General features: G+C 43.0%; 1 protein-coding gene across 2 annotated transcripts in view; it reads left to right on the forward strand.

Annotated features, from left to right (window-relative positions):
• Positions 1–26,152, forward strand: part of PLEKHB2 (pleckstrin homology domain containing B2) — a 469,993-nt gene that overhangs the window by 435,116 nt on the left and 8,725 nt on the right. Inside the window, exons 1-2 of one of the 2 annotated variants that reach the window (XM_062621763.1) lie at positions 22,207–22,303; positions 25,558–25,605. In XM_062621763.1, the coding sequence (XP_062477747.1) occupies positions 25,569–25,605 (37 nt within the window). In that variant the 5' untranslated portion in view covers positions 22,207–22,303; positions 25,558–25,568. Of the gene's footprint in view, positions 1–22,206; positions 22,304–25,555; positions 25,606–26,152 lie in introns of those variants that run through there. The other variant, XM_062621764.1, reaches the window with a different exon arrangement.

Here is a 26,152-nt window from a genome sequence, read left to right on the forward strand (position 1 = left end):
AAGCCTAAGTAGTTTGATTTTTAATGTAACACTAAAACCAGCTCTGTACCAAGAGTTTTAGCAGCACCTAGCACACTCCAGAAGCAAAGGAACAATTTGTGCAAAATTAGGAAATCAGAAATAAGTGCTGTCAGAAAGTTTATCATCACCTTTCACAAAACACCCAAACTCAATGCAAGAGAACTACAGGATTCACCAAGTTTTCTTTTTCCCACATACAGACTTAGCAACAACATTAACTTCATAAAACTGCTTTTCTTTTTTCCAACTTCATACTTGCTTACATGTTAGACTCCAGTGAGAGCAAGTTAAAAAGCAACCTGCCATATTCACTGCTTAGTATGAAGTTCAGCATATTTTAATCACCTCACCAACATAAAAAAAAAAGGAAAAAAAAAGCAGTTGTACACAAATCTCTTTGGAAATGTTCTGCAGAAAAACTATTTGTCTGCAAGCATAAAGCATTATTTTCAACTGAAGCCCCGTGGAGTTTTAGTAGCATTAACTGTGCCCTGCCATGATCAACAGGCATGTTTTGCTGGTCTGGCAGTTCACTGTAAAAAGACTGTTCTTTATTCCCATACTTTTTCCTGGGCATCCTCCTTTCTAAATAAGGACTCCCATTTACTTGAAATCTATCAGCCTATTCCCTTACTATCTTTCCTACATTTCCTTCTCATTTACAACTCTTCTTCTCTTTCAATGTCTATTTTGCCTCCAAACTGACAAAACCCTTACGAGGTGCAAGCTTCACTTCAGTCTCAGCATTTCTGAACTGTGGGGTATGAAGGTATGGCATATGTATGTCTTAAGGGAGGTGAATAAAACCTTCCACTCAGACATAAACAGCACTCTCCTACACCCTCATATCCCTACAAATATGCTGCTCCTCATTGCAGTCTCTACAGCAATTAGGAGGAAAGAAAATCCTGTAACCCTCTCACCATTCTGAATGGCAATGAGAAGAAAGAGAGGACTGAAAATTCAGCAAGAGTATTCTATGAATATTTGGGTAAAATATATTAAAACAACAAACTATTAGAAGTATTAATCAATGACTGAGGAAGAACACAAGCATGTACATTCTGGGGATGACTTAGAAGCCATACAAAGATGAAAAGGTACAGAAAATTTGGAGGAAAGGTCAGACAACTCATCATACTTGATAGGAAGCACAGCGCAGATTAAGTGAAAGGAGTTCCACTTAAGTAAAGGGAAAAAACACTATGACACTGGAAACCTGAAAGCTGCCTCTTACTGGAAACAATGTCAACTTCAACTGCATCTGTACTTTGAAATTTGTGCACACACACACATCCCCACTAATTCAGCTTTGGTTGAACAGTAATGTACTTTGACCACTTCTGCTTCACACTCCAGCAGAGACCCACAAGCCTACAAAAAGGTGCTTACAGCTTTCGTAATGCAGATGAAGCTTCAGATAATTTCTAATTAAAATTAATTATTTTAAGGCCTTCTGTGAAGGACCCAACATGCATAACTATGATTATACAGTATTACCCAGTGGTTACAACTGTCCCACTCTTACCGTAACTTTACTTGGAAGTGCATCTATGATAATTAAATATGGAACCTGGCAGTCCACTTCCCTGTAATGCTTCAAGTCCACATCAAACACTAAGGAAACAAGTATAAAGCGAACCTAAAGAATCACGGCTTTCAACCTTTCTGCTGGCATCCCCTCCAAAGCATTCTCATGTTAATGTATATGTAAATAAGTGTCTACTGTGCATTATGTGTATATAAATTCACAGAGTCAACTGCATATAAATTACAGTCAAGTAATCCTTTCAGCTGAAATGAAGGTAATCATGCTTATTAAAGATGCTGCGATTAAAGCATGCCTGGGAAGCACAAATGCTTCACCTTTCATTCTTGCAAAAGCCAAACTATCGAACTCAGTTTTGATCAAGTCTGTTAAATCTCATCTTGGTACAGATATGAGGACATTCACCCTCTTAAATCCATGCTTCAGGAAGCTGAGCACAAAGGCCAACCACTGCTCATGTTGAAGCTCTACAACTCACATACTCTTGCATACAGCTTTTCCTGCTACACTCAGAATGAGCACATTTCTGCAAAAAACTGCTTTTAGAAATTATTTTGCAGAGAAACATGAAAAAAAAAACCCACAGATCAATGCAAAAACTGTACAACAAACTCCACATTCCTCTGTAACATATTTTCTTAATATTTATTTCCAAAGTTGTGCAGAAACTCTATCAGGACAAGGTCTAGTGAATGCTATTTTGTGCTCATTTTATGTTAGTTCCATTACAACAGTAGGGGAAGAATCACCAAGTACCTTGCCTAAACCCCACTGTTGTGGTCCACTAATGTTTTTGTTCTTGGAACTTCAGCAGACTCACACTAAGTCATTATAGTATTTAACATCTTTCCACCCTGGAATACTTTTAGAATGCCATATGCTACCATGCAAACGACCCAGTTTCCACTTACATACAGCTCCTTAAAAATGTTAGTAAAATTAATGAGATGGTAATTAAGTCAAAGCTTAGTAGAAGCGAAACAGATTTCCTAAATACCTGGTAGTTCGTAATGTAAAAAAAAAGTAATTTCCACTGCTAAGTAATAAAGAAAATAGTTCAGGACACTACAGCTCTTCAAATAGAGACAATAATTAAAGTCTCTGTTGCATTATATTCTGTTAAAGCATCAACCATCAAAACAGGCCATTTGATGCAAATCCCATGTCAAATAACAGGTATTTTTGTCCTGATGACTTTTTTTAAAAGGGGGGGTGGGGGAGTGGTGTTTATATCAGCAGTCATTCAAGACTTCATAAAGTCTAAGAGAACACATCCCATGCGGCACTGGTATTTGCAGGTTGAGGATAAATGGAAGAAATGAAATACATGCAAAAAGGTCACAGAGCTTTACCAGGAAGCAAGCACTACCCTTGTTCAAAACAGGGCATGGGTTTATGGCAGTCCCCGATTGAAGCCAGCTGGAATCAATGCTTACTCACAACTGCCATGCTTCCGGCAAGCAATCCCGCTCCCTGGGCTGGGACAGCACTGGCAGTCCAACCCCTCAGGAAGTCAGATCAGCTAAATCAGTTGGCAGAATTCTGGGTTTTGCTGGAGTTTTTTTTGGGTGGAGCTGCCATGTTTTCTACCTACCAGCTTAAGAGAGCTGAGAAACATCACCGAGTGTCTAAGACAGCACCAGCTTCAACAGAAGAAAGGGAGCGGGACTGGGTAGTAGCAGTACCACAGCCTGAAAAGGACTATTAACAACTCTGCCCTAAAGTTAACCCACAAAGTAAAATACTAAGCTGGAAACATCATTCACATGCAAGTCTTCCTTCCCTGCTCCAGGTGTAAGGTGTTCTTGTTACAGAAGAAATAATGAGGTACCAGAAATCACCTGCTGTATTCTGTGCACATGCAATTATTTTTTTCAGGCTACAAAAAGATAATGCAGTTTAGACTTCTTAATCCTTTCCAGTTAATACAATTCCCATCTGTAAGGCTATCCTACTAGTGGTTTGTTATTAGGGGGCTTTATGTTGAAATATATATATGGTAACACCAATATTACTTAGTATCAGGGAGGACAGACACAATATGATCATACATTAAAAACTCAGTTCTAGTAGTCATTCACATGAATGAAAAAATCTATACCAACAACTTAAAACCCACTCATGAACCAACTTCATTTGTACATTAGTGGCACTGCTCTGCTCTTCCAAAACACAATCACCACACCTTTTTTCTTCAAGAAACCCACCACCTATGGAAAGACTAAACAAATAGCCCGGCATTTCTCAAAACCTACAATTCTCTGGTTGTTACTGCACAAAGGGATGAAAGTTGCCAGCTTCAGTCCTTGCATCTCCTGCATGGCCTGGACATTGTGTACTTTTTTTATTTCAGAGAAGTGGAGTAGTGCAGCAGAATTGCAAGTTCCTCACAGTAAGAATTTTAGAAGCCAAACTTTGGGGAAGTTAATGAGCTATGAAAAACTGTGGGTGTGTGTAAATCAAATTGGAACTTCTACATGAAATAATCATATTCACAACTTTTTAGTTAAATCCTGAAGCTCCTGGCAAATTTTTATCCTACGAAGCATCTTTTCATTAAGTTCTTTTTCAGTTTATTCTAAAAACCTATTTGAAATGAAGTCGATCTGTCACACATCCCAAATTAACATAAAATCCCCAAAAGCCTCTTAACTTCTCCTGCTTTCTAATCTGAAAGTATGTCCCAAATGTACAAGTTGGGAAGCATGCATTATACAAGCACAGAAGTTTTGTGACACCAACAACTGGACACCTTACAATAAAACTGCATTACAGCAGACAAAGTCTAGGCAAATCAAGTAACATGCACAATTACAGGACATTTAAGGACAAATTAAGCTCAGCTCTTCTTGTGCTGAGAGGTGTACACCTCCCCTTACTTAAAAACTAACTTTCCATGTTTTTCAGAACACAAGATTTCATCATTTGGCTGGTGTTTACAGTTTGGCTCCAAACCTTCCAGAAAAGTGCTGAAAGCACGGTTTGCACCAAACCTTTTCTTGTTTTTGTCTCACAACTCTTCCTAGAAACTACAGACGGCTAAAATTTCATGCCTTCCTCTAGTTCACAGATCTAAAAGTACAGATAAAACGTGCAAACCACATTAATCCTTTTGCATGCAACTGAAGCTTAGTGATGCTATTTATCGGAAAATCCAACCGACCAGCCCCTCAAGACGCTACATTAGATTGTTACTAACTTATCAACTGGCCAACCTCCAACATTCATCAATAAGGCAGCATCAAAGACGTGCCGTGCATCCAAAACTAACCTACTGAACAGCGGTAACCCGACCTCCCAGCAGCAACAGAAAGCATAAAAGGACAGACGCAGGGGGCCGGTAGGCCCTGCCTACACCGGTGCCGCGGGAAGCTGACTCTCTGCGTGAATGAGCCCGTCACCTGCCGCCACTAAAAGGCCATTGCCGACACCTGTTACGGAGAGCCCTCGAGCCCCGGCCGGCGCTGAAGGTTACCGCTGCCCCGCCTGGCGGGGAGCGCTGAGCAGTGCCGGCCGGGCGGCAGAGCTCTGTCCGGCATCACTCGCAGCGCTGCCGCGCCACAGCGCCGAGACTGCGGCCCGCACCGGGGCAGCGATGGCGTCGCAGCCGCCAGAGAAGCGGTCGCCCGGATGGCGGACGGGGATCTGCGGATCAGCGCGGCCCGCCCCAGAGGCCGGCGGCAGCGCACGCCGCGGAGAAGGCGGCGGGCGCGGGGCTCCATTACATAACGGCGCGGCGGGACAGCAGGAGCGGCCCTGCCGCCGGCACCACCCGCGGCGCGCCTCAGCACTTCGCACTCACCGGGCTGCGGCGCTTCGTGGTGGCGGCCCGGCCGTCGCTGGCTAGCTCACTGCGTGCGTCTGTGCGTCCGTGCGTGCGTGCGTGCGTCCGTGCGTGCGCGGGTGCGGGAGGCGGCGCGGGGCGGAGCCGTGCGGGGGCAGGGCGGAGGGCAGTGGCCGCCGCGCAACAACTGCGCACCGACCCCGCGGCCGACGTCACTTCCGCGGGGGAGGGGGTGCGCGCACTTAGCCGGGGGAGGAAGCCGCCATTCCATGCACGGAAGGCCCCGGGGCTGTGCCCCCCCACCCTCCCTCCGCAGTGCGTGACCCCGCCTTCCCGCCGTCGCCATTCCGGCCTAGGTCACCCCCCCGCCTCCTCGAGTTTGACCGCTGTTCCCGCAGCGTGCGCTGACCGCCCGCCGCTGCCGGACCGAGCCCGCAGCGAGCGGTTGGTGCGCGGTGAGGCTGGGCTCGCGCGGTGCCGTGTGTCGGGCTGCCGGGCATACCGACCCGAACCGAACCGGACCGCGCTGGGAAAACGAGCGAGTGGCAGAACGGAGAAGCTGAAGATCTGTCTAAACTGAAACTAGGGAGGGCAGGGATAGATGGTTCAAACAGCACCTCCTGCAGTGCCAGTAGTAACGAGGCACCTCCGTGAAGGCGACAGAATAATTACTTAGTTTTTTACTAGCTTTTGTTTGCTAGAGCAGGCAAACCCATTAAACGTCTGTAAAGCTGAAGCGTGATGACCTCAGTGCAAAACTGGAGCAGATAAGGAGTGCAAGCTTCAAAAACATTTTATGATTTTAGGTCAGCTTTCTAAGGAACTCTCCATCCTCCAGACGATGGGTGGAAGCCAACTTTGCAACTCTTTGGCCTAACCAGACCCATCAAGGTCACAATTTGATCCTCAGACAAACACTCAGACTTTGCATCTCTAAAGATCTAGAATTAACCTTACGATAAAGCACCAAGTATTTGCCAAAGATTGGACACAGTAGCACCGTATGGGCAGGTGAATTCTGCTCAGAGACCATGGACAACACAACAGCAAAGTAGGCCAGAGTGACAGCCATGCAAAATTCACATTGCTGGTCCTTCAAATACTGACACATGAAGCTGCATGTGCTTGTGGTAAAGGCAGTGCTTAGCACTGTCCAACAACTGTTCAGGAAACATAACTGCAAGCATCCTGAGGCAGCCTGAACAGAGAGGATTTGTCCAGAAGGCTCTGTACAAACACTGCTGTTGGCTCAGAGGTGTTCCTGACAGGCACCCTGATTAACGCTACCACGGAGTGGACAGCCCGTATGACAGCAAATACATTATTAATTGGTCCCAGGTTGCATGTGAACACACAAGCCAGTGTGCTCCTGGAGACAGTGATACCGACATCAGAACCAAGCAAAGTGCAACAGGCAGGAGGCGAACACCAAGCACTGTGTCCCTGGTGAGAACTGGTGATCGCGCGCAGCAGGGGTATCCTGAGCAGCAGCCCTGCTGCTCTAACAAATGCCAGTCTAGAGACACAAAATTCAATGGTCCAATAACCCCTTAGATCCCAACGGGATGACAATAAAAGATGCCACATCAGCTGTTCCTTAAATAAGGTTTCCAGGACAACATGTTGAGCCCTGGCCAGTACACAGCCTGCACAAATGGGCCTGGTGTCCATAGGCTTACCTGGTATTACAGGGCACCTCAGAAACTCAGGTAACTAGTTTCACTAAAATTCCTCTTGCTTAGGGATATGCAACACCTTTAACATCCTGTTCCGTTATCCCACATGCATTAGTATTAAAGGCCATAGGGTACTGCTAGATAGCATTCTGCAAACTGTGCCTAAATTCTAAGCTGAAACTTGTCTCATGGTGTCATACCCTATACCATGGTGGGAAATACTCCAGCCAGAACAAAACCCTGATAACAAAGAGATGACAAAGCAGCAATCTGAACTCACACACTGGCAGCACATACATAAGACAACCACTGTCTGGTCTGTGCAATTCTTAGTCTCAAGTATAGATCAGCTATATGGTGCACAACCCTTGTCAACAAGTACAATACAAACATAAATGTGGTTGGAAAAAATCACAAAAAGATGGAAATTATTTAAAAAGAAAAAACAAAACTGAAGACTTTCTGATATTTCTCTTGTACAATGTGATAGTTTCAGAGTAAAATGTAGAAATGATAATGTTCTCTGTAACAGAATTGCAAGTTGATTCACAGCTTGCTGACATTTCTGACAAGTAGGACAGCTTGCTCTTTTCTCATTATCCTCAGATTTCTCCCTCTTATTATTGTAATATGCTTCCCAAAAATGTGAACTGACATTCATCAATCATGCTGGTCAGTCACAGAGGAGTAGTACAATAAGTGGGCAGCTGTTACATTGGCATTAGCTACATCACAAGAAGAATGGTACCATTAATATCTAAACAGGAATGAGTATAATGGTGAGTCAGAAATACTGTCTCTTATTGCACTACAATGCAATACTGAGTGTGGCTTGTTTGGGTGAGAGGAGAGAGACCTACCTGGTCCCAGAAGGGGGGGATAACTGACTTGACAGCCACCACCCAGTGGCAATTAGAAGCTATTGCAATACTGTGACTAGTTTGGGTCACTTTTCCAGTGTTGTACGTGAACAGACTGAAAGTTATTGTCTTCTTAATACTTTGGTGGGTTTGGTGGTTTTGAATTGTGTTCTCTGTGTCTTTTAAACCCATGATGAAATTCTAAAGAAAGCAGAACTTACTTGCATGCAAGAGCATACAATGGAGAGGTATGGAGGGTCCTGTTAAGGACCCATTTTAATAGCTTGTCTAGATTGTTCAGCAGTCTCAAATGAGCCTGTAAGTAAACAATACCCCTAGGAGCTGATATCTTGATTGAAAAGTAGATTTCAGGCAGTTCTGTTTGTCCTCAATAAGACTGGTAAATGCTGCAAAAATATTCACAAGCATTTCTCATTTTTGGCTTCTTCCATTCCTACCCCTTTCATCACCATTCAGGAGCTCTTCTCATGCTTCTCCTTATTTTTTCCCACAAGATCAGAATGCCATCTCTATAGGCATTATCGCTCTTTCCATCATTAAAAGTCCTCAAAAGTGTATTTTTTGATCAAACACTTTGGGTGACAAACACAATTCAGAGGGTGGTATGCAGATGAAGAAGTGTGCAAATGCATTCTGATTTTCTGAGGACATATGCCAGAACCCTGCTGACACATCAACCAGATGAAAATGTCTCAAGAGTGCTATTAGCCCTGACTCTTCCCCCTTCTCAACAGTGGTTGCAGTCCCCTTTCAGCTGAGTTTAATTCCTTGAGGATTTCTGCATGCGACACATGTTTTTCTATAATAAGTCCATCACAGATATCTTCATCAGGTACACAAAAACTACCAAGAAAAATAATCCATGTGGGCACCAGCTGTAGCACAGATCTAACTCAAATTCAGACATGAAAGATTAATTATTCAGCAGAACCACTGCTTTTGATTCTGTTTTATGGGCATCAGAAGTATTGTAACTCAGTGCATACCTACTTTATGTATAGCTAAAATAAGGAAGGTATGCTATGCCACAGCACTTCCTTCTCCATGTTTTTTTTTTTTCAGGCAGTCAACTTGGCTCTTAATTTCAAAGCACAATATGATAAAATTAATCTATGTAGTTCAATAACCAGACAAAATACTATTTCCATCATAGTGGGGACTGAAAATGTGTGACAGAAAACATGATAAGAACTTTGTAGTGATCCCCAACAAACATCTGAAAGCCAGGAATTACAAAATTAAAGACAGACATGACATGAAACAGGAATTTGGAATGTATGTAAATATCAAGATCTCATAAATCAGCTCAATTCTGCTCTGTTATTACACAGACTGTGTAGTAAAAACTGTGAAGTAAAAGCATAGAATCATAGAATCACAGAATAGTTAGGGTTGGAAAGGACCTTAAGATCATCCAGTTCCAACCCCCCTGCCATGATCTACTGGTTAGATTTCTTTTCCACTAAATGGAGGCAAATTTAAAGCCTCTGGGTCTTACTGATAAACATGTGAATTGGTTTTGTAGACTAGGGTATATAGTTACTCAGAGGTGGCACAAATAAGGAAACAAGTATTTCCTATGTTTCTATTACTAAGAACAAGGACCACTGCATTGTGGCTTTACAAATATTCTCTTACTGTTGTGACATATTCTAATGATGCAAATGATCAGCTACAGGTTTGCTGAATACTGCTGAAAGCATTCGGATAATCTCCTTTACTCTCAAAAGCAAAAGAGAGACTTCCCAGATGGATAGGCCATCAGCAGTTGTTCCGGCAGTAAGCACCTGCTCTGTTTCTAAAGTGCTGTTAAGTCACTGTGAGCCTCTACAAAGAAAACTGCCAAATCCTTTTCTTAGAATTTAGCAATAAAAATTCTACATAGAACTAATTAGGTTCCTGTCCCCCCAGCTTCAAGATAAGTGAACTGTTACACATAAATGTTTAACATCATTCAGACTGCTATCAGTAGAATATTTTACAATTCCCAGAGAGTTATGGAATACTACATTTAATTTTGTCCTGGATTTGCCAGAATCAAGAGTATGAATAATAGCTCTTAGAAAAGGAAGCTAATTTGTATTCCCTGTCACTGACCTGTTGCTTTTTACTTGATGCCAGTGTTTTGCCAAAGACAGGGAAGTACCTTTAATTCAGTGTTGTGAAGAAGGAAAGAAAAATAATGCTAGCATTTTGCTATATTAAATTAAAAATATTAATTTATGCACTCTTTTTCATTTGTTCTTTACTAAAGTGAAAGAGTATATTTGATCTTATTTATTATTAAGGTCATCGATTCCTAACTATATTTCTCCAGACACCACAACAAAGAGTTACTTGAATCAAGCAGCAAGAAATTAGCAGCTTTAGAGTCTTTTGCAGACAGATACTACCTTGCCCATGTTCCAGCCTACTGGAAACCATGCAACAGTACTAGTGCAGAAATCACCCAAAAGTATTTGCTTCAGTTCAAACCTCTGTCTGCAAAATTAGGATTATTTCCTATAATCTGAAAGGCAGAGAATAGGTGAATATTTTTCTGGTATTCCACCAGAGGATTTGACAGAGGAGCCAGAGTAAGCTAAAACAGTCGTAAGGACTAACTTTAGGATCATGTCCAGAATGAACTTCTCTGGCCAACTGCTAACTGGAACAGACTAGATACTATGAGTAAAGAACCATCTTTGCTTAATTCCTCCAGTGACCAATGAAATGGACATGTGTATATTCTTTGGAAAAGGGCTACATCAGAGTAATACCCAACTTCATTCTCAGTTTGTCCTAATGGAAAGCAACCGGCAAGATTCCTGTACAGACCACTTACTCAGGTCAAAACCAATTCTTGATTTGTAATTCCACATAAAGTGGTATTCTGGGGATGTAAGGTGGATGGGGTGGAAATGGGAAAGTTTGCAAGGGATGTGATTCAAGAGATTCAGGGAAATGGCTTTGTTAGAAACATGCACGGCATCCTTAGTCTGCAAAGCCTTTAAATACCTGTATAATGATAACCATATGTGCAGGTCTCACAAGAGACCTCCCTTTTGCTTTTCTGCTTCTGTTTTCAGTCTATACTGAACCCACGTAAAGGCAGTTAGAAGTCAAGTGTCATTCAGCCCTGCAGCTGAATTGCACACTCAGTTCCACACTCAGTCAACTGGGGATGGAACACACGCAGCCAGTCAGGACACAGGCGTTCCCAGTGACTAAATTGTGCTTTGGGCAGATAGAAACATCAGCAAATGTCAGCTGTGAAATTTAGGAAGGCAAGACTGTATATAGCTGAGATGAAATTTTTCAAACAACTGAAACGTGGTCAAATTCAGGTTAATTCTCAGTAGGACAACAAAAAGATGTGGCTGTGACAGCAAGGCAGCATCCATGTGCTCTACAGCCCTGTTCCAGGGCTTTCCCAAAAAGTTGTAAGAATCCTCTTCATGAAGGCAAAATGTTTTATAGTCACATTCTTGGCTACAATGGAGAAAAGTTAGCTGAAACCTCAAATTGTCAGCACAAAAGAAATCTCTGGTATGTAAATTGGGCTGAATGGCATTCAACCTGAGTGGCCTCAACTTGACAAAGTTATAAGAAGCTGAAAAATAAAGATTTATAATGGGATGTGCCATTGCCAGACAACATTCATCATAAATACGTGTCTGTGCATGTATGCCTGTACACACACACAACCCACATACACTTATTCACGTACATGTTACAGTGCTACTACATCACCGAGGAGTTCATATATGGAATTATCCCCAAATAATTATATATACTGGCAATAAGATTGTAAGAAGACAGAGTCGGACATTTCAAGGATGTTCAAAGTGGGTGTGAAGTTAAATGGGTAGTTGCTGTTTACAAATATGTAACATGACATTACCACAGAAACTTGGGATGGAACATAAAAAAGCCAGTTTAGCTTCATCTTGAAACTGCCCTGATTGGGAGGAAAGCAGTATCTGACATTCCTTCAGTAGGAGACTAATTGCTTCTCTTAAAGAATGCACAGTACGTTCCCTGTATTTTTAGCTCCTGTGCAAAGTGTCTGAACTGCAACCAAGTGAAGATAAGGCCAGGATAATAAATACTGTGTTGTTAAGAACCACAACACGATATGATTTATTAGTTTTCCTATGCTATTTACTGAAATTGTAACTGTTGAACATTTTCTCTTATACATCCACTTCAAGTGATTTTGTGTCACATCTAAGTATATGACCTGGTAATTCTCTGCAAGTACATTTTTTCCTTATCTGTATTTCTGCTTTGACAATATAATGAGAGAAGCATGCTCTAAGGAAATGACTCATTTCCATCAAAACAAGCTTCCTGAGAACCACAAAAGAGGCAGGGAGATGACCACTCGCCCCGGAAACTTTTAGGAGAATTCTAAATGGGAATCAGTTGGCAGCATGAACTGAAAACAAGTGATTCCTAAATACGCAGTAAGACTGCAGCAAGCACAGACGCTGAAAATCAGAAGACTACACAGATGGTACCATCTGTCTGTCTTCAGGGAATCATTCTGGTGCTGCAAAAACCCTTCAGAGACAGATGCTCAGAGCCACAAAAGTGTTTGCTAACAGACACACATGCTACACCTGACAATGCTGTGTTGGATCCCCTGGGTTCACCAGGTTATCTGTATAGAAATGGGGCTGGCACATTCAGTGCACTAAGGCTGGACAATCAGTGAATGAAAGGTCTGATTACCATAGAATGGAAATTCCATTAAAGACATGGTTAAAATCCTGTTTCCACAGTAAATATTGCAGCTCTTTGACCTCTATCACTGTCCCCATCTCAGGGGGCAAAAACTGATGACCAGTTTCACTTGTCCCACCAAGCCTTGTGTTCAAAGGAGGGCAGCAGACCAAGAGCTGCAGGCATGTGGATGTACACTGAAACTTTATGACAAGTCTTTGATATTGCTTATCTTTTAGTAAGTTTGGTGCTTTCTGTCATATACACCAGCTTACAAGCCAATAGTTAATTTTACACCAACACACAGAGTCCAGTTTATATCAGCTGCAATTTTTACCTATTTCATTGGGAAGAAGTGGTGTTATTGTTCTATGGAAAGAAACAACATTTTCAAAACTCCTGAACTTGCTGTTTTTTCTTCTTTTGGGGGACAAACTCCTTTCCAAAACCTGTGCTATTTGATAGCTGAATGCCCTTCGGCTTTGTCACTTTTCACAGGGTTTTTAAAGTTATTCCAAATTACTGAAATTACTGATAGTAGAGACACCACACTGAAACACTTTCAGATGGCAGTGATTCCACATTCTGCTCTGACAGATACCTGTTTTACACCTATACCTAAAACTTTCCTTAGTCCTCTATACTGCCAGGCCTTGTGGCTTGCAGGGACAAGCCTCTGTTCTTGTAACACCAATCCCAAGTACCATAGTCAATTATTTAATTGTTAATTAGACATTAGCCACAAGGCTGACCACAGCCGTGAAGTTGTGAGCAAGCACAGGGAAATGGAGTTTTACTGTGTCTGGTTTGGACAACACTGAATACATTTCACTTTCCAGTGCAAAGCCTGACCTGTCAAGTTGGTGCCTGCCTCTTATTTGTAATTACCAGTCTCATGCTATCTGTTCTAGACATAAACCTTTATCAGATAAGTGTATTCACCCCATATCACTTTCTGCATCACTTGTTTCTTACTTCTGAGTAATACATAGGCAAGTACTATATGTTGAAACTCCATTCAATAGGGATATTTTTCATGATTCTGATGCTGCAAATTATGAAATCCTATTTTGGCTAACTCCCTCATTAAAAACAGGTCCAAACCAACATTTTAGTGATGAGGTTAGGCTACATTTAATGAAATAGCTCATGTTTTGTAGCCCTCTACTACAGGAAAATACAGTTCTCTGTTGAAACCTTCATTTACCATCTGCTATTTTGCATGTGGCTCTGTTTAGTGAATAAGCAAAGCGTGATGCTTCACTGGGCCTAGTCCATAAGACATTAAATAAATAAAACCACTGTACTGCTTATCTTGATATAAATAATGTTTTCAGCTGCGATCTCTGATACTTGAAGTTAAACTATCACATAAAATTAAGACTTCTTCAGATCTTCATGGCGCCTTGGATTGTACACTACCATTTCTGAATTTGCTAGCAGATATTTTAAAAACCTCAAGCAGAAACTCTTCCTACAGTTAGTAATCTAAGAAGTGCCTAAAATACAATTGATTCTACCAAGTAAAATATGTCACGTTTTGAAGACAAGAACAGAACATTACTGCTTTTCCAGAGGCTTCATGTGAATAACTAATGTGTCAAGTCTGCGACCAGCAACAAGAAGCTTGTGTATCAACCAGTTTTATGCTTTTTTAAACCTCGTGAATATGTAATCCTGTGATTTTTTTCATTTTCCTTTCTCTTTCCCTTTTCCTTCCCCTGCTGCATTTCTGCAAGTATCCAGAAAATTCCAGATACACCCTATCTAAATAACCTCCTGGTACATGACCTTGTGGTACAAGTCTGATCAGTCCTATGGAATTTCCCCTGCACTTCCCTCCCAATCCAGCTGGCTGACCTCAGTGTCAGTTTTTTCTCTGCCAATGCAGAAGCATTCAGCAGCAAAGATTAATAAAACAAAGCCCTCAAAAGCGAGATGCTCATGACAGATGTGGCAGCTACAGCCACACTGTTCTTGGCTCATGCTTAACCCATCTCCTGTTCCTGAAGCCACATGACAGCGGTTATCTGCACTCCCACTGCCCCTGCCCATCTGTGTGCCCCCAGAGCCATCCCCTCTCTCCAGGCTACAGCCAGGGCATAAACTGCTGCAGACACCCAGAGCTGTAGGATGAAGAAAGAATGCAAACTGCCCTGATGTTACAGGCACAGGGCACCTTGCTGGGCTTTGCTGAAACACCCTAAAGTGGGTATAGGTTTTAATGCGAACCCAAATACATAAACAACATAATCAGTTATCCCCTAAACAACTGTTTTCAAGCAAGTCCAAAGCAACCATGGACATGCTGCTGGTAAGTACATATTGGTAGACTGCATATCCTCTGAGGGTTGTATTTCCACAAGTTTTCTATTTAGACAGGCAGACAGGCATTTTTAAGATATTGCTGACCCCTACCAACTGTATCTCACTGTAATAACAGCTCCTAGAGTGAGAACCCTTCTTTGCACAAGTGAGTCATGATGGGCTTTGTTACACTGGATCTATTCTTACTGTGAAACTGAGTTTTTAAAGAGATCAGTAATGTCTTTTCAGCTGCAGTAAGCACCTTCCATATGCATGCTGCTTTCATAGCAATTAAGCATGTGACAAGAATGCTGGAGGACGTAAATCAAAAGAGTATTCTCCTCAGCTGTCCCCATGCCCTTGAAAGCTCTTGTTTATTCTCTGGTAAACTGGGTGCATTCAGTGTATCACTGACATGAAAATAATTAGGCTACTGTCCCCATCTCTTCAGACTGTACCTTACTTCTTGCCAGTCCTCTCAGCTGAGGCTGGCAGAGATGATTCCAGCAGTGGTGATTTTTTCATCATGGTATGTAAAGAGTGACAGCAGGAACCAGATGCTCTCCTCTTTCCTATCTGGCAGTCTTTTGACCCAAGTATAGAATGGCAGTGCTGTTTCAACTTGGCATCATTTTTTTGTCTGCATTTGATGTGAAAGCAAAGGAGGTCAAGGAAAGTTACGGAGGTAAATAGGAAAAAATCCATTTGCAAAAACCTGATGTCTGTGTTGTATTTCTGTTATGTATTAGATGTGGGGATGATGTGTTTTATTCCCATGTGTGTTCCATGAATGAAGATAAAAGAAAACCAGCAAGCTCCTAAGTAAATTGTTGGGGATGCTTTTTACTATCTCATGAGGAAAGGGCACTGCTGTAGGTATCTAATTTACTGCTCTTCCTGTCATCATCTGCTCCTGAATTCAAAGCACAGAGGCTAGGGGTGAGAGCATTAATGACATACAGAGATTCAGTGGATAAAAACAAAAGGATAGCATGCAAGTCAATTAGCAGAATGCCTCGGCAATGACACCACCCAGCCTTCAGAGACACAAGTTTCCAGGAATGGTTATTACAATGCACAAGTGCTAGGGAATTCAGCTCAGCAAAAGGAAAGCATACTAGACTCAGACAAAGAAAGAGAATGTGCTGTCATCACCTGCTTCTGTGCATTTTAAGGGTAATAGTAATGCCTTCCAGCAGTTTTTAAATGTACCTATGCTTTTTATTTAGGTATGGGGGGGACAGACAACTCTGTGCTATTGTAAGGTAATGCAATATTAATGAGATAACTCTATATAGTTCTAAGCCCTTCCCTTTTCACCAAGGGAAGAGGAAAGATCTTTACGCAAGACTGGGAGAAATGACTACTCCCATGCAGTGCAACCACCTCAAGTCAGCAACAGTTGAGCGCAGCGTTCTCTTTGGGTAAAAGTGAATGCATGACCCCCCCTGCTCTATGCTCCCCAAGGAAGGAGTCAACTTGGACCCCATTTTGAAAACATTTCAAGATGAAACAAGAAGCCCTACATCCAGGGTTTTCCTACTTAGCTGTAGGCCCCCCGTAGACCTAAATTAGGAGAAGGATCACTCTCACTCTAGGCTGTTTATCCAAAGAGAGGTAAAGGCACCCTTAAGGAGTGACTGAAAATAAGATGGGTAGAAGCACTCCCTGGAGAGGCCTTTCTGTTTTCTGGAGGTTACAGAGGGAATCTAAAGCACTGTCCCAGTGTCTGAAGTGTCAATGGAGTGTCTGAAGTTTGATGGGATGAATTGGTGCCATAGAGGTACTTGAAAAGTGCCTCAGATAGTTAAGAAACAAGATGATGCACCTCCTTAGATTATTTAAAAAACTGATTCCCAACTGCTTCTGTAGGCGCCTCATAAGTTGTCAGATCTGGACTTCTAGCTATACAAATGGGGACAGCGTAAGGAAGCTTCCAAGAAATAATATTGCACATTATAACTTGGCTGGCTTTATTTAAGCTCAGTGGAATTATCACATTACAGTGGCTCAATGGCTGGCAATGAAAAGGGCACCATGAAGTGACTCAGAAATGAAATGTCTCCAGATTAGCAATTATTTTCATTGACTCACAGAGTTTCAAGGCAAAAGCACATTTGGTTAATCTGAACTTCTACACACTGAGTTCACTACATGTTCACGCATGTATGCAGCATGTTTTCCTTCTCCTTTACAGAAAGCTATCTCACTTTGAATATAAAACTTTAAAGAATGACCAGTGAGCATAAGAAGTTAATTTCAAGAACTACTCACCATGCCACTGCATCAAAACCACCCGTTAAAATACTCTCTCTGCAATGCAAGACTCTCAACACCAATTTAAGGGCTTTCAGGTTCTGCCATGCCAGAATGGGCAGAATACTCCCATTTTAAATCTTGATTCGGTTAGATACAAACACCTCAGAGCTCCAGAAAAGTTAGGGAAGACACATAGATATGCTGATGTGTTTGTTGCAAATGCTGTGGAAGGAACATGAATAAATGGATGCTTGGATCTTCTATACAGAGATCCCATGTCAGCTTCAAGTCTTTGAGGTGTTGTCAAATACCAGTCAACAGGAGCCAATCCTTCTGTACATGAGGGATGGGGATTTTATTTATGTATTTATTTTTAGTGCACTGTCCTTGTCCTAATGCTTTAATTCAACACAGATGCCATGAATATGAACAGTTCCATCAAAATCAATGCCTGAAGCAGACACCATTTATACACAGAATTAGGACTACTACTATATGTCAGACCATGTTGATGTTGAGGGAAGGTAAACTCTCTTATTACGCCTTAAACTTTGTAAGTGCCTGTTCTGAAAGAACTTTTTCTCATATGTATGTTACAGTAAGGCCTGGCTGAGTCCAAAGCCCATTGTGTAGGGTACTACACAAAACATAGCGGGAAGAATCCACATCCCACAGATCTTACATTTTTTTCTGAAGATTTGTAGCTTTTTTAGAGTAAATTGACACTTGAACAAAGAATGTTTGAAATACTGCCTTAACTCTTATGGTTTTGGCTGAAATACCTTCTTTGAAGATATGGATGTTGGCTGAATGTTAATGCAGAGTTGGAAATCAAGCAGTGTACCTTGAAATACAGACAAAGGTGGCAATAAAATCACAGTGAAACCACAATCCCTGAAAACACTCTGTTTGTCTTGCCTGAATGGTTTTGGAAAACAGTTTTCTGCTTTGGAGCCAACTTATCAACCTGTTCAAAATAAGTAAACAGCACCTTATCCAGTGAGTTTGTTTCAGAGATGTGTTGTATTACTCCTTTTTTGTACCATGTCTATTAAATGATAAGTTACTGGGAGAAGAGCTGTCTCTTTGTCTGCATACAGAGCACAGAGATGCCCAAGCCTCTGTAATTACTGTGATACAAACAACAGAACTTTCCATTTCTGCTTGTTGTTAGATCATGGGTCAAGTCATGTAAAGAGCTTTTAGTATGTGCTTAGAAGCCCTTTTTTCTATAGATGGGGTTTTCAGCAATTGATCCACACTCTGTAAAAATCGGTTGCATACTGGCTCCATGCCTGGAGCTTGATTGTTCCCATCACTGTTTTCTGGTGAATGCTTTCTGTAAGGTACACAGAAATTGTTGAGTAATTATCTCTTAAGCTTTTGTATATGCAAGGAAGGTACACTATGGAGAACATTATCCTCTCTAGATTTACCAGTTACTGCACAAACAGGCATGGTCAGTAGTATTTTTTACTACATTCTAACTAAGGGCTGTCTCTTTCAGTTCTGGCCCAACACATTAACAGAGGGAAGTACTTTCAGTGCTTCAAATACAAATCTTCACAATTTTAACTTTGATGGTGTTTTACAGCAACCTGCAAACACTTACAGACCTGACACAGTGAAGAATCAAAAGGAGGTAACATCTCCCTCTGGCTCAAATCCAGTGTGTTTATTTTAGCAAAGCTGAGGTTGCCAGACCCTGTATCACTGTTGTGCAGTCACACAAGGGCTGAGGGAGGGAAGGAATGACTCTTAGTTCAGCCTAGGCGTATACTTCCACCCTTTGCAGCCTTTCTAGAAGAGGGAAACCTTGGTACTGAGTGTAAGGGAACTACACTGAATGCCTGTCAGATTCACAGTTAGACCGTTCCAGCTTGATAGCAATCTACAGTTTTGTTTAGACAGAGTGCAAATATATGGTGGCTTGGAAATGCAAGGTATAGATCGATTTCATCACACTGGCATAGATTTCCAAAGTGACTGTGTCTAACTCTTACTGTCCCTGTGCTTTAGTCCCTTCAATGAAAATCGATTGGAACTGCTTTTGATTTCTCCCTCTTCCCTTGCAATGTCTTTAGCTATGAGTAAAAATCCTCTCCTTGGGTATGCAGCACTGTCTTTAAATGCTGATGGAATAGTACAGCCAGTGTAAAGTAAAGTTGAGAGTCAGAGCCCAGATAATTCAGAGAAAACATTCCCACTGATGCTGTCTGGCTGTCAGACCCAAACATAGTTATTAGTGGAAAACAGAAATGTGTTGTACAAGGGTTTTTTCCTCTTCAGAATGGCTGTGATGAGATAGAAACTTCTCTGCAAGCTGCAAAAGACCTAGCCCATCCCTGATAATCCTGTGCTTTTTAAAACTGCCTACAAATACAAGTGAAATCCAAAACTCTGTTCCTGCCAAAAAGGCCACATCGCTAACAGTGAAATGGCTTTCCAGTGGTGTGACCTGCAGGGATGTCTGATAAGCACGTAGTCTCTCTCCTGCCAGTTTGGTTTTAGTCAGATCTGAACGATACAGGCTGACAATGAAATCCCAGAGCCTCACCCAGAAAGTTCCTCGGCTTTTGGCTGGATGCTTTGTTTGTCTGTTGTTCTTGGTGTACTCTGCAATCTGCTGCGTGGAGACCTACACTGGCCTTGCACCAGGAAGCTGCAGACAGCATGTTATTTGCATATAACTCTCCACACTGTTTCCTCTGGAATAAGTGTCTGAAGAGATCACTTCACTGCAGAAGCATACTGAGGTGTCTGGAGTGCTCCATAAAGCATAGGCCAGGAGGCAAATGGCAGGAAGCATGGTTTCAGTTACAGGTCAAGAAGGAGCACCCTCCACCTCCACCACAGCACTTGGGCAAGTCTCTCAGTCTTGCTGTCATTATGCTAAAGCTAATCAGACATTGTTCTGCTTAAAGGCATGTCACATTTTCAAAAGCAACTTAGGCTTTTCTCAACTCTGAAGCCTCAGCCCACAGACTTTTCCAAGACAGAGGTGTCTAAACTCTTGAATTACTTTGAAAATACTTATCTGTTCTGTCAAACCAGTAGGCTGTTGCTCACATCGCCTCTCGGAAAATCCAGTTCTCAAGATTAACAAGAGCTAGGAAGACAAGTGGCAGAGCTTTTCCTGTGTGTCTGCAATCACAATATGCCTCCACACTCCACGGAACCTTGGCTTCGAGCACATGGCACAGTGTGCACTGCTCACATCTTATTAGTAGCTACATCCAGCTGGAGCAGAATGTTTGTTCAGTCTGCAAGAGAACTTAGTCTTCCAGATATGGTATACAGATACATTATGCTTTGCAATTACATGTTATGTTTTGCTATATTTATGTTTATGCTATATTTATGTTTTGAAAATGTGAGTGGAAAAAAAAAACAACAAAGAGATTTAAAAATCTGGGCTCCTCACTTCAGCTCCTCACATGTACTGTACTTCAGCTCCTAACAGTACTGTTAGGAGACCTGCCTGGACTGTAGTTTTTCAGAGGGAAGGTGGTCTTTCAACAGAAGCCTTCACTTCCACACATCACTGGCAAACAGTCTGAAAACAATCCACATTTGTAATAGTATTCATCTAAATATTCTAGTTCTTTTGCTCAGGGTATTATGACTCAGGCCTTTAGCTCTGCAGCACAGCTAGTTAAAAACTTCCTGATTAAGGTTTCATCAGCAAATGCAGAGCCAATGTATTTCATTCAGACGTTTCAGAATTGAATGAGATGATAACCCTCATACATTGCCTGGGTTTCCAGCAGTACCTGACTTTCTGGCAGACTGAAGATCTGGTGTTTTCTGGATTTGTGCCTCTCTTGTGAACACTCAGACAAGACCTGAGTGGCACAAAAGTTCCATGACAATGGCCCTGGCTCTGGCTTCACAGCCTTAACCGAGTTTCCAAGGTCAACATGGTAGAGGAAATGGTCCCAAAAAGCTACTAAACAAAACTCTTGATGTTTTGAGCCCATGGAGGTCATTCACTCATTAAAGAGCATGACAGTTTCTCAATGAATTTTAAAATGCTTTTAAATATAATTGAAAACTAAAGTTTTTTATGAACCCTGAACAGTGTCAACACTCTGAACACACACAAAAAAGGACAGGATCCACTGAAGACCCCAAATCCTCACAAGGAGTATTTTCTTGTTCCAGAAGAAAACTGCTCCCTCCCCCATCTAAACATTGTCTTGCTTTCTATTTCTATCCCAATACCTACAAGTTTCTGAAAATACCTTTTCAGCAATGAAAGGTGAACAGTTTTATCCTCAGAGAGAGGACTCCTACATAATCAGAATTTGATCTGCACAAATCTCATTTACTGGTTGTTTCTGAAACCTGCAGTTCTATTCACAGATAGAGGATCTCTTGGTATTTCTGTTCTGCCTTCACCACTTTTATAGTACTTCAAAGATATATCAAAGCGTGGACTACACTACAGCCATTAACAGCACTATAGGAAGAAAAAAGCGCAAGTGCCTTAGCGTGATGGGGCTGCCACTATCCTGGCTGAAAAACACAACTTGAATTGTGAAGGTGATTAACTAGTGACAGAGTGCATTCTCCATCAGATAGACTTTTCAGTGTGTGGGCAGCACTGACCCAAGGAGAGCTTACTGCTGTCATGCAGGAATCACTAAGGTGCAGTTTGTCTGTTACACAGAAGAGCTTACAGACTAGCTGCCTTTTAACACCCTTGAATACTTGTGTGACTGCTTGAACAAAGTGACCCTGCCATTCTCTGATGCAGTCCCATGACATGACATCAGCAAACATCCCTTTCATACTCATAAACAAGATGGAAAGGAAAAAGTCCAAGTATCCTAGCACGATGGGGGTGCCGCTGTCCCGCCTGCTGGCCTGTGCAATACTGAGACACGGCGCGCCGTACGGGGGGCAGACGCAGCCGGTGGCGGGGTCACCGTCCGCACCGCCCTGTCCCCACGGGGGGACCCGAACACGGAGGCACACGTTCCTCCCGCGGTGCCGCGGCACCCGGAACCCGTGGCGACGCACCGCGGCGGTCTGACGTCAGGCCGGGCTGGCGCTGCCCGCTGGCGCATCGGTCGGGCGGCGGGCGCGGGGCCGGCAGTGGCAGAAGCAGCGGCAGGTGGGGGCGGAGGCCTGGCACCGCGCGGGCTCGGCGGCGGGGTACGGTGGGTCACACCGGGCTGAGAGGAGGCCCGGCCTGGCCTGGCCTGGCCTGGCCTGACGCGGAGGTCAGCGGGGCCGCGGAGCAGGCCGGGCCGGCGCGGTCGGCGGGCCCGCAGCAGCCGGGGCGGGAGGGGGCTCCCCGGGAGCGCTGTCGGGCTGTCCGCTGTCGGCCCGGCTGCCGGGAGCGAGGAGCGGGGAACGGAGGTTTCGGGCAGGGCTCGGCGGCCTCTCGCGGGGAGCCGGCCGCTCCCAGCCCGGGGCCTGGCGGCGGGTGACGGGCAGGGAGAGTCCGAACGCCCGGGAGGAAGGCCAGGGCAGTGACGCTGCCGTTTGCCGGGGCCAGGCAGAGCCGGCGGGTCCGGGGGGCAGGCAGCGGGTCCGGGACCTGCACGGCGCCCGGGGATTGCGGTGGAGCTGTCCCCGGCGGGACGGGGAAGAGGAGGGACGGTGCTTCTCCAAACCGGCCGTTCCGAACACCGACTCGCTCACGCGTGGACAAGTTCTGCACTGAGAGCCACATCTCTCGGTAGAACTAGTCATTGGCTAGTTAAAACTAAAGACAGCGTCATGGAAAAGAAGGCCTGCACAGAGCTAGCTGCAGAGTCAGAAAGTTCCAAAAATAGAAAACTTGTTTTGTTTTTAAGGGGGAGAAAGGGCAAATAGGGTTACATCTGAACACTCCTCCGAGCCCAAAATCTCGGGAATGAAGTAACAGTGAGGTGTCAGCAGGCACAGCTGGTCACCTGGAACTCGGCTCAGTGGTTAAACCTCTTCCACCTGCCTGGACCATGGAGTTGGGTCCATTGCTAGTTTGACTGCATTAATCAAAATGGCTGTGGTAATTGCAAGCTGCGGGTAGAAACACTTGATTTGTTTTGAGGTTTGCTCTTACTAGCAGCCAGCCGCGTTTGAGAACAAGAAGTGAACTAGAATAGATTGTTGGATATTCCCCTTATTCTGTGTGACAAAGGAAAACTGCTGTTCCCGGAAGCAGGAAGGAATAGCCGTACCTACTTTGCTGCATTTACTCTTAACCTGTGTTCAGTTTAGAGTGCTACTACTTTTAGGTTTCAGTCATCAAGGTACTTCTATTGAGGTTGGTGATAAACTGATTTATCTTTGTTTAAATCCCATTTCCCATGTTGGTTGCACTGAGCTAGTTTAACAAATACTACTCAGTTGCAACTGATCTTTCCAAGTATCTCCTATCTCTGCAAATATTCTTTTAAACATAATGTGGGTTGACAACAGGGCTTCAAGTGAGTCTTGTGCTTAAAAAGGACCAAAGAAGAGTATCTGATTGTCTTTGCACCTCCTACTGCAGTGCTGACAGATTGTTCTGTGTGATTCCTTGCTCTCTATGCAGAGCTGAAGTTTGGGATACTAAACTCTGTGTTGGGAAGATGTTGTTGCATCTGGGATTACATGCGAGGTGCTGTACAGCAGCTTAAGCCTCTTGCTGTTGTGGCCCTAGATAGCTGCGAGCCATTCTGTAATGGGAGACTGAGTTACTCTGTAATCAGAGGCAAAACTTCTCAAGAGTAATGTTTTCTTCTTCATTTCCTCCTCTTTATGTGTTTAAGTTAAATGTAACGATGCTGTGGTATAAGAGCAGGTTAAAGGCAGCAACAAGCATTCAATGGCCTAATCTAGCACCTGCAACAGAACTGAAGTTCATGCAAGTTCTTTGTTGGCTCTTAGACTATTGAAAGGCTTCTGGAAATATACAGTGATTTCACCTTAGTGGGCAAACTAGAAGACATAGAAACACTATTGGAGAGACCCATTCCTGTGAAAATGAGGAGCAAGAAGACTATTTCCTTGTAAAGGATTATCTAGGGGGAGAAGAACATATACTGGGGTGGTGGGAGGGTGAGGCTCAGCCCCTTTGTAGTGCTTTGTTACTTTGGAAGAATAAACCAGCCTGAAGCTGTCTCTCTGTAGGAAGGTGACAACAGCATGCTTAGACCTCAGAGCAGGACTGCGTGACAGGATTAAAGCAGAGTAGGAGTTTGACACTCCCTTTCAGCGGGCTGTCAGCTAAATGTTTGTTTTCCCAGCAAGCTGGTACAAAAGCCAAGAGTAAGAGGTTTATCTTGGAGTTTAAACTTCAACTGCAGGTGGTTCTCATGGTCACACCCAACCCTGTTCTAGATGTGGCATTCCTTCAGTATGAAATCCTACTGCTACAGTCTTGTGTGTTATGGTATTTGCCCAGTACTGTGAAGAACACACAGCTAAAAGTAATATCCAATAGATGGTTTATATACATCTATCAGAAAACAAATGGATGTTGCTAACTTTATATTTTACTAGAAGACAACAAAACCCTTCTCCGTCCCCTCCCCAGCTTTAGAGACATTCCTTGTCTGGGATAAGTTCCTCTGTTTATCAAATCTACTATGCCACATCCCCCCCCCCCTTATGCTGCTACAAGAATTATCTGGTAGGTTTAAGTATCCATCTCTCATATTGGCTTACAAGCTCCACAAATAATACCTAAAAAAGGCAGCCTTCTCAAGGGGGACTTATAATGCTTCTTACTTTCCTTGTTCAGTTACATGCAGATAGTTGTGGTTTTATTAATTCATTTTAGAACAACAGTCTCTACATCATTATGCTATAAAATCATCCCATTCATCTTGGAGGAAGCTAGTGATGATTTGGAAGAAATACAGGTCATAAACCTGACTGTCCTTCCTGTTTAAGATATACTGTTTCAGCTTTTGTTTTGGCTGGACTTTGAGCCTGTGAATTAAAAATAAAACTGAAGAGGAAGTACAGAAAAGAGGAGGTAGGGAAGAAATGAGGGTGCTTAGTAACTTGAGACTGCAGAATACAGGAAGCACATGTATGTCAAGAGAACAGTTTTGCAAGGAACTGGTGGCAAGTCAGCAAGAAGTCACTGCAGCCTTTTTCCCATGCTTCAAGAGTGATAGCTGTAAGCTTGTGCCTTTTCCAGTTAAACTTAAAAATGGTCTCTGATAGTTATGTTGGATTGCTACAATTACATTTGTTAAGACCTACCATACTAGTTGTGCCTTACTGAGTATCTTCAGCTGAGATCTGCTGTGTCTGTCTGAAATACTAGCTGGCTACACACAGCTGTAATATATGATACTATACCCTGAAGTGCCTCTTTCTAATGTATGATTGTGAAATAACTGACAACTGCTTTTCTCCCCCTCATCTTCCTCTTCTGTCCACTAGATTCAGCAACAATGGCATTTGTGAAGAGTGGATGGCTGCTCCGGCAAAGTAAGTCATGGTGGGCCATTTATCTCCTTTTCTCCCCAGTGTGTCTAACATCACAGCAACTTAGTAATTCCCAGGTCTTTCTTAAACAAAGTGTCTAGCTCTATGGGTTGTTTTTTGTTCTCTTTTTTTGTTGGTTTGTTTTTTTGACCTTTAGGACACTTCATAAAAAGACCTGTCATGACAGCATTTCCATGTGACCTTTGAGGTATAGCACTGGAATGCAGGATATACCATATCTGAGGTGTCTGACTGGCATTCAGCTTCAGATGCTGCTCTGTAATTAGTGCTATATAAGTGGAGACTTGGAAACTTCACCTGACACCTTAATGTCTTCAATTAGTCATGCCCTCTCCTTGTTCTTGCAGCAAGTCAGAACTAAAGCACCAGGTTATGCACGTAAACTCAGTTGTGACTCTGAATACTAGGTAAAATATGGAACCCAATTCTGTAGTGTTCTGAAGCGGGGATGTTTTAGTACAGGATTTTGCTTGGCACCTCAGAGTATCTGGGGCAGCTGTGAAGGATCTATTGGTTTTGTTAGCTCTAG

Source organism: Pezoporus occidentalis, unplaced genomic scaffold, assembly GCF_034315485.1.
Source record: "Pezoporus occidentalis ecotype Australia unplaced genomic scaffold, CSIRO_AGI_Poc_V1 ctg233, whole genome shotgun sequence".
Lineage (NCBI taxonomy): Eukaryota > Metazoa > Chordata > Aves > Psittaciformes > Psittacidae > Pezoporus > Pezoporus occidentalis.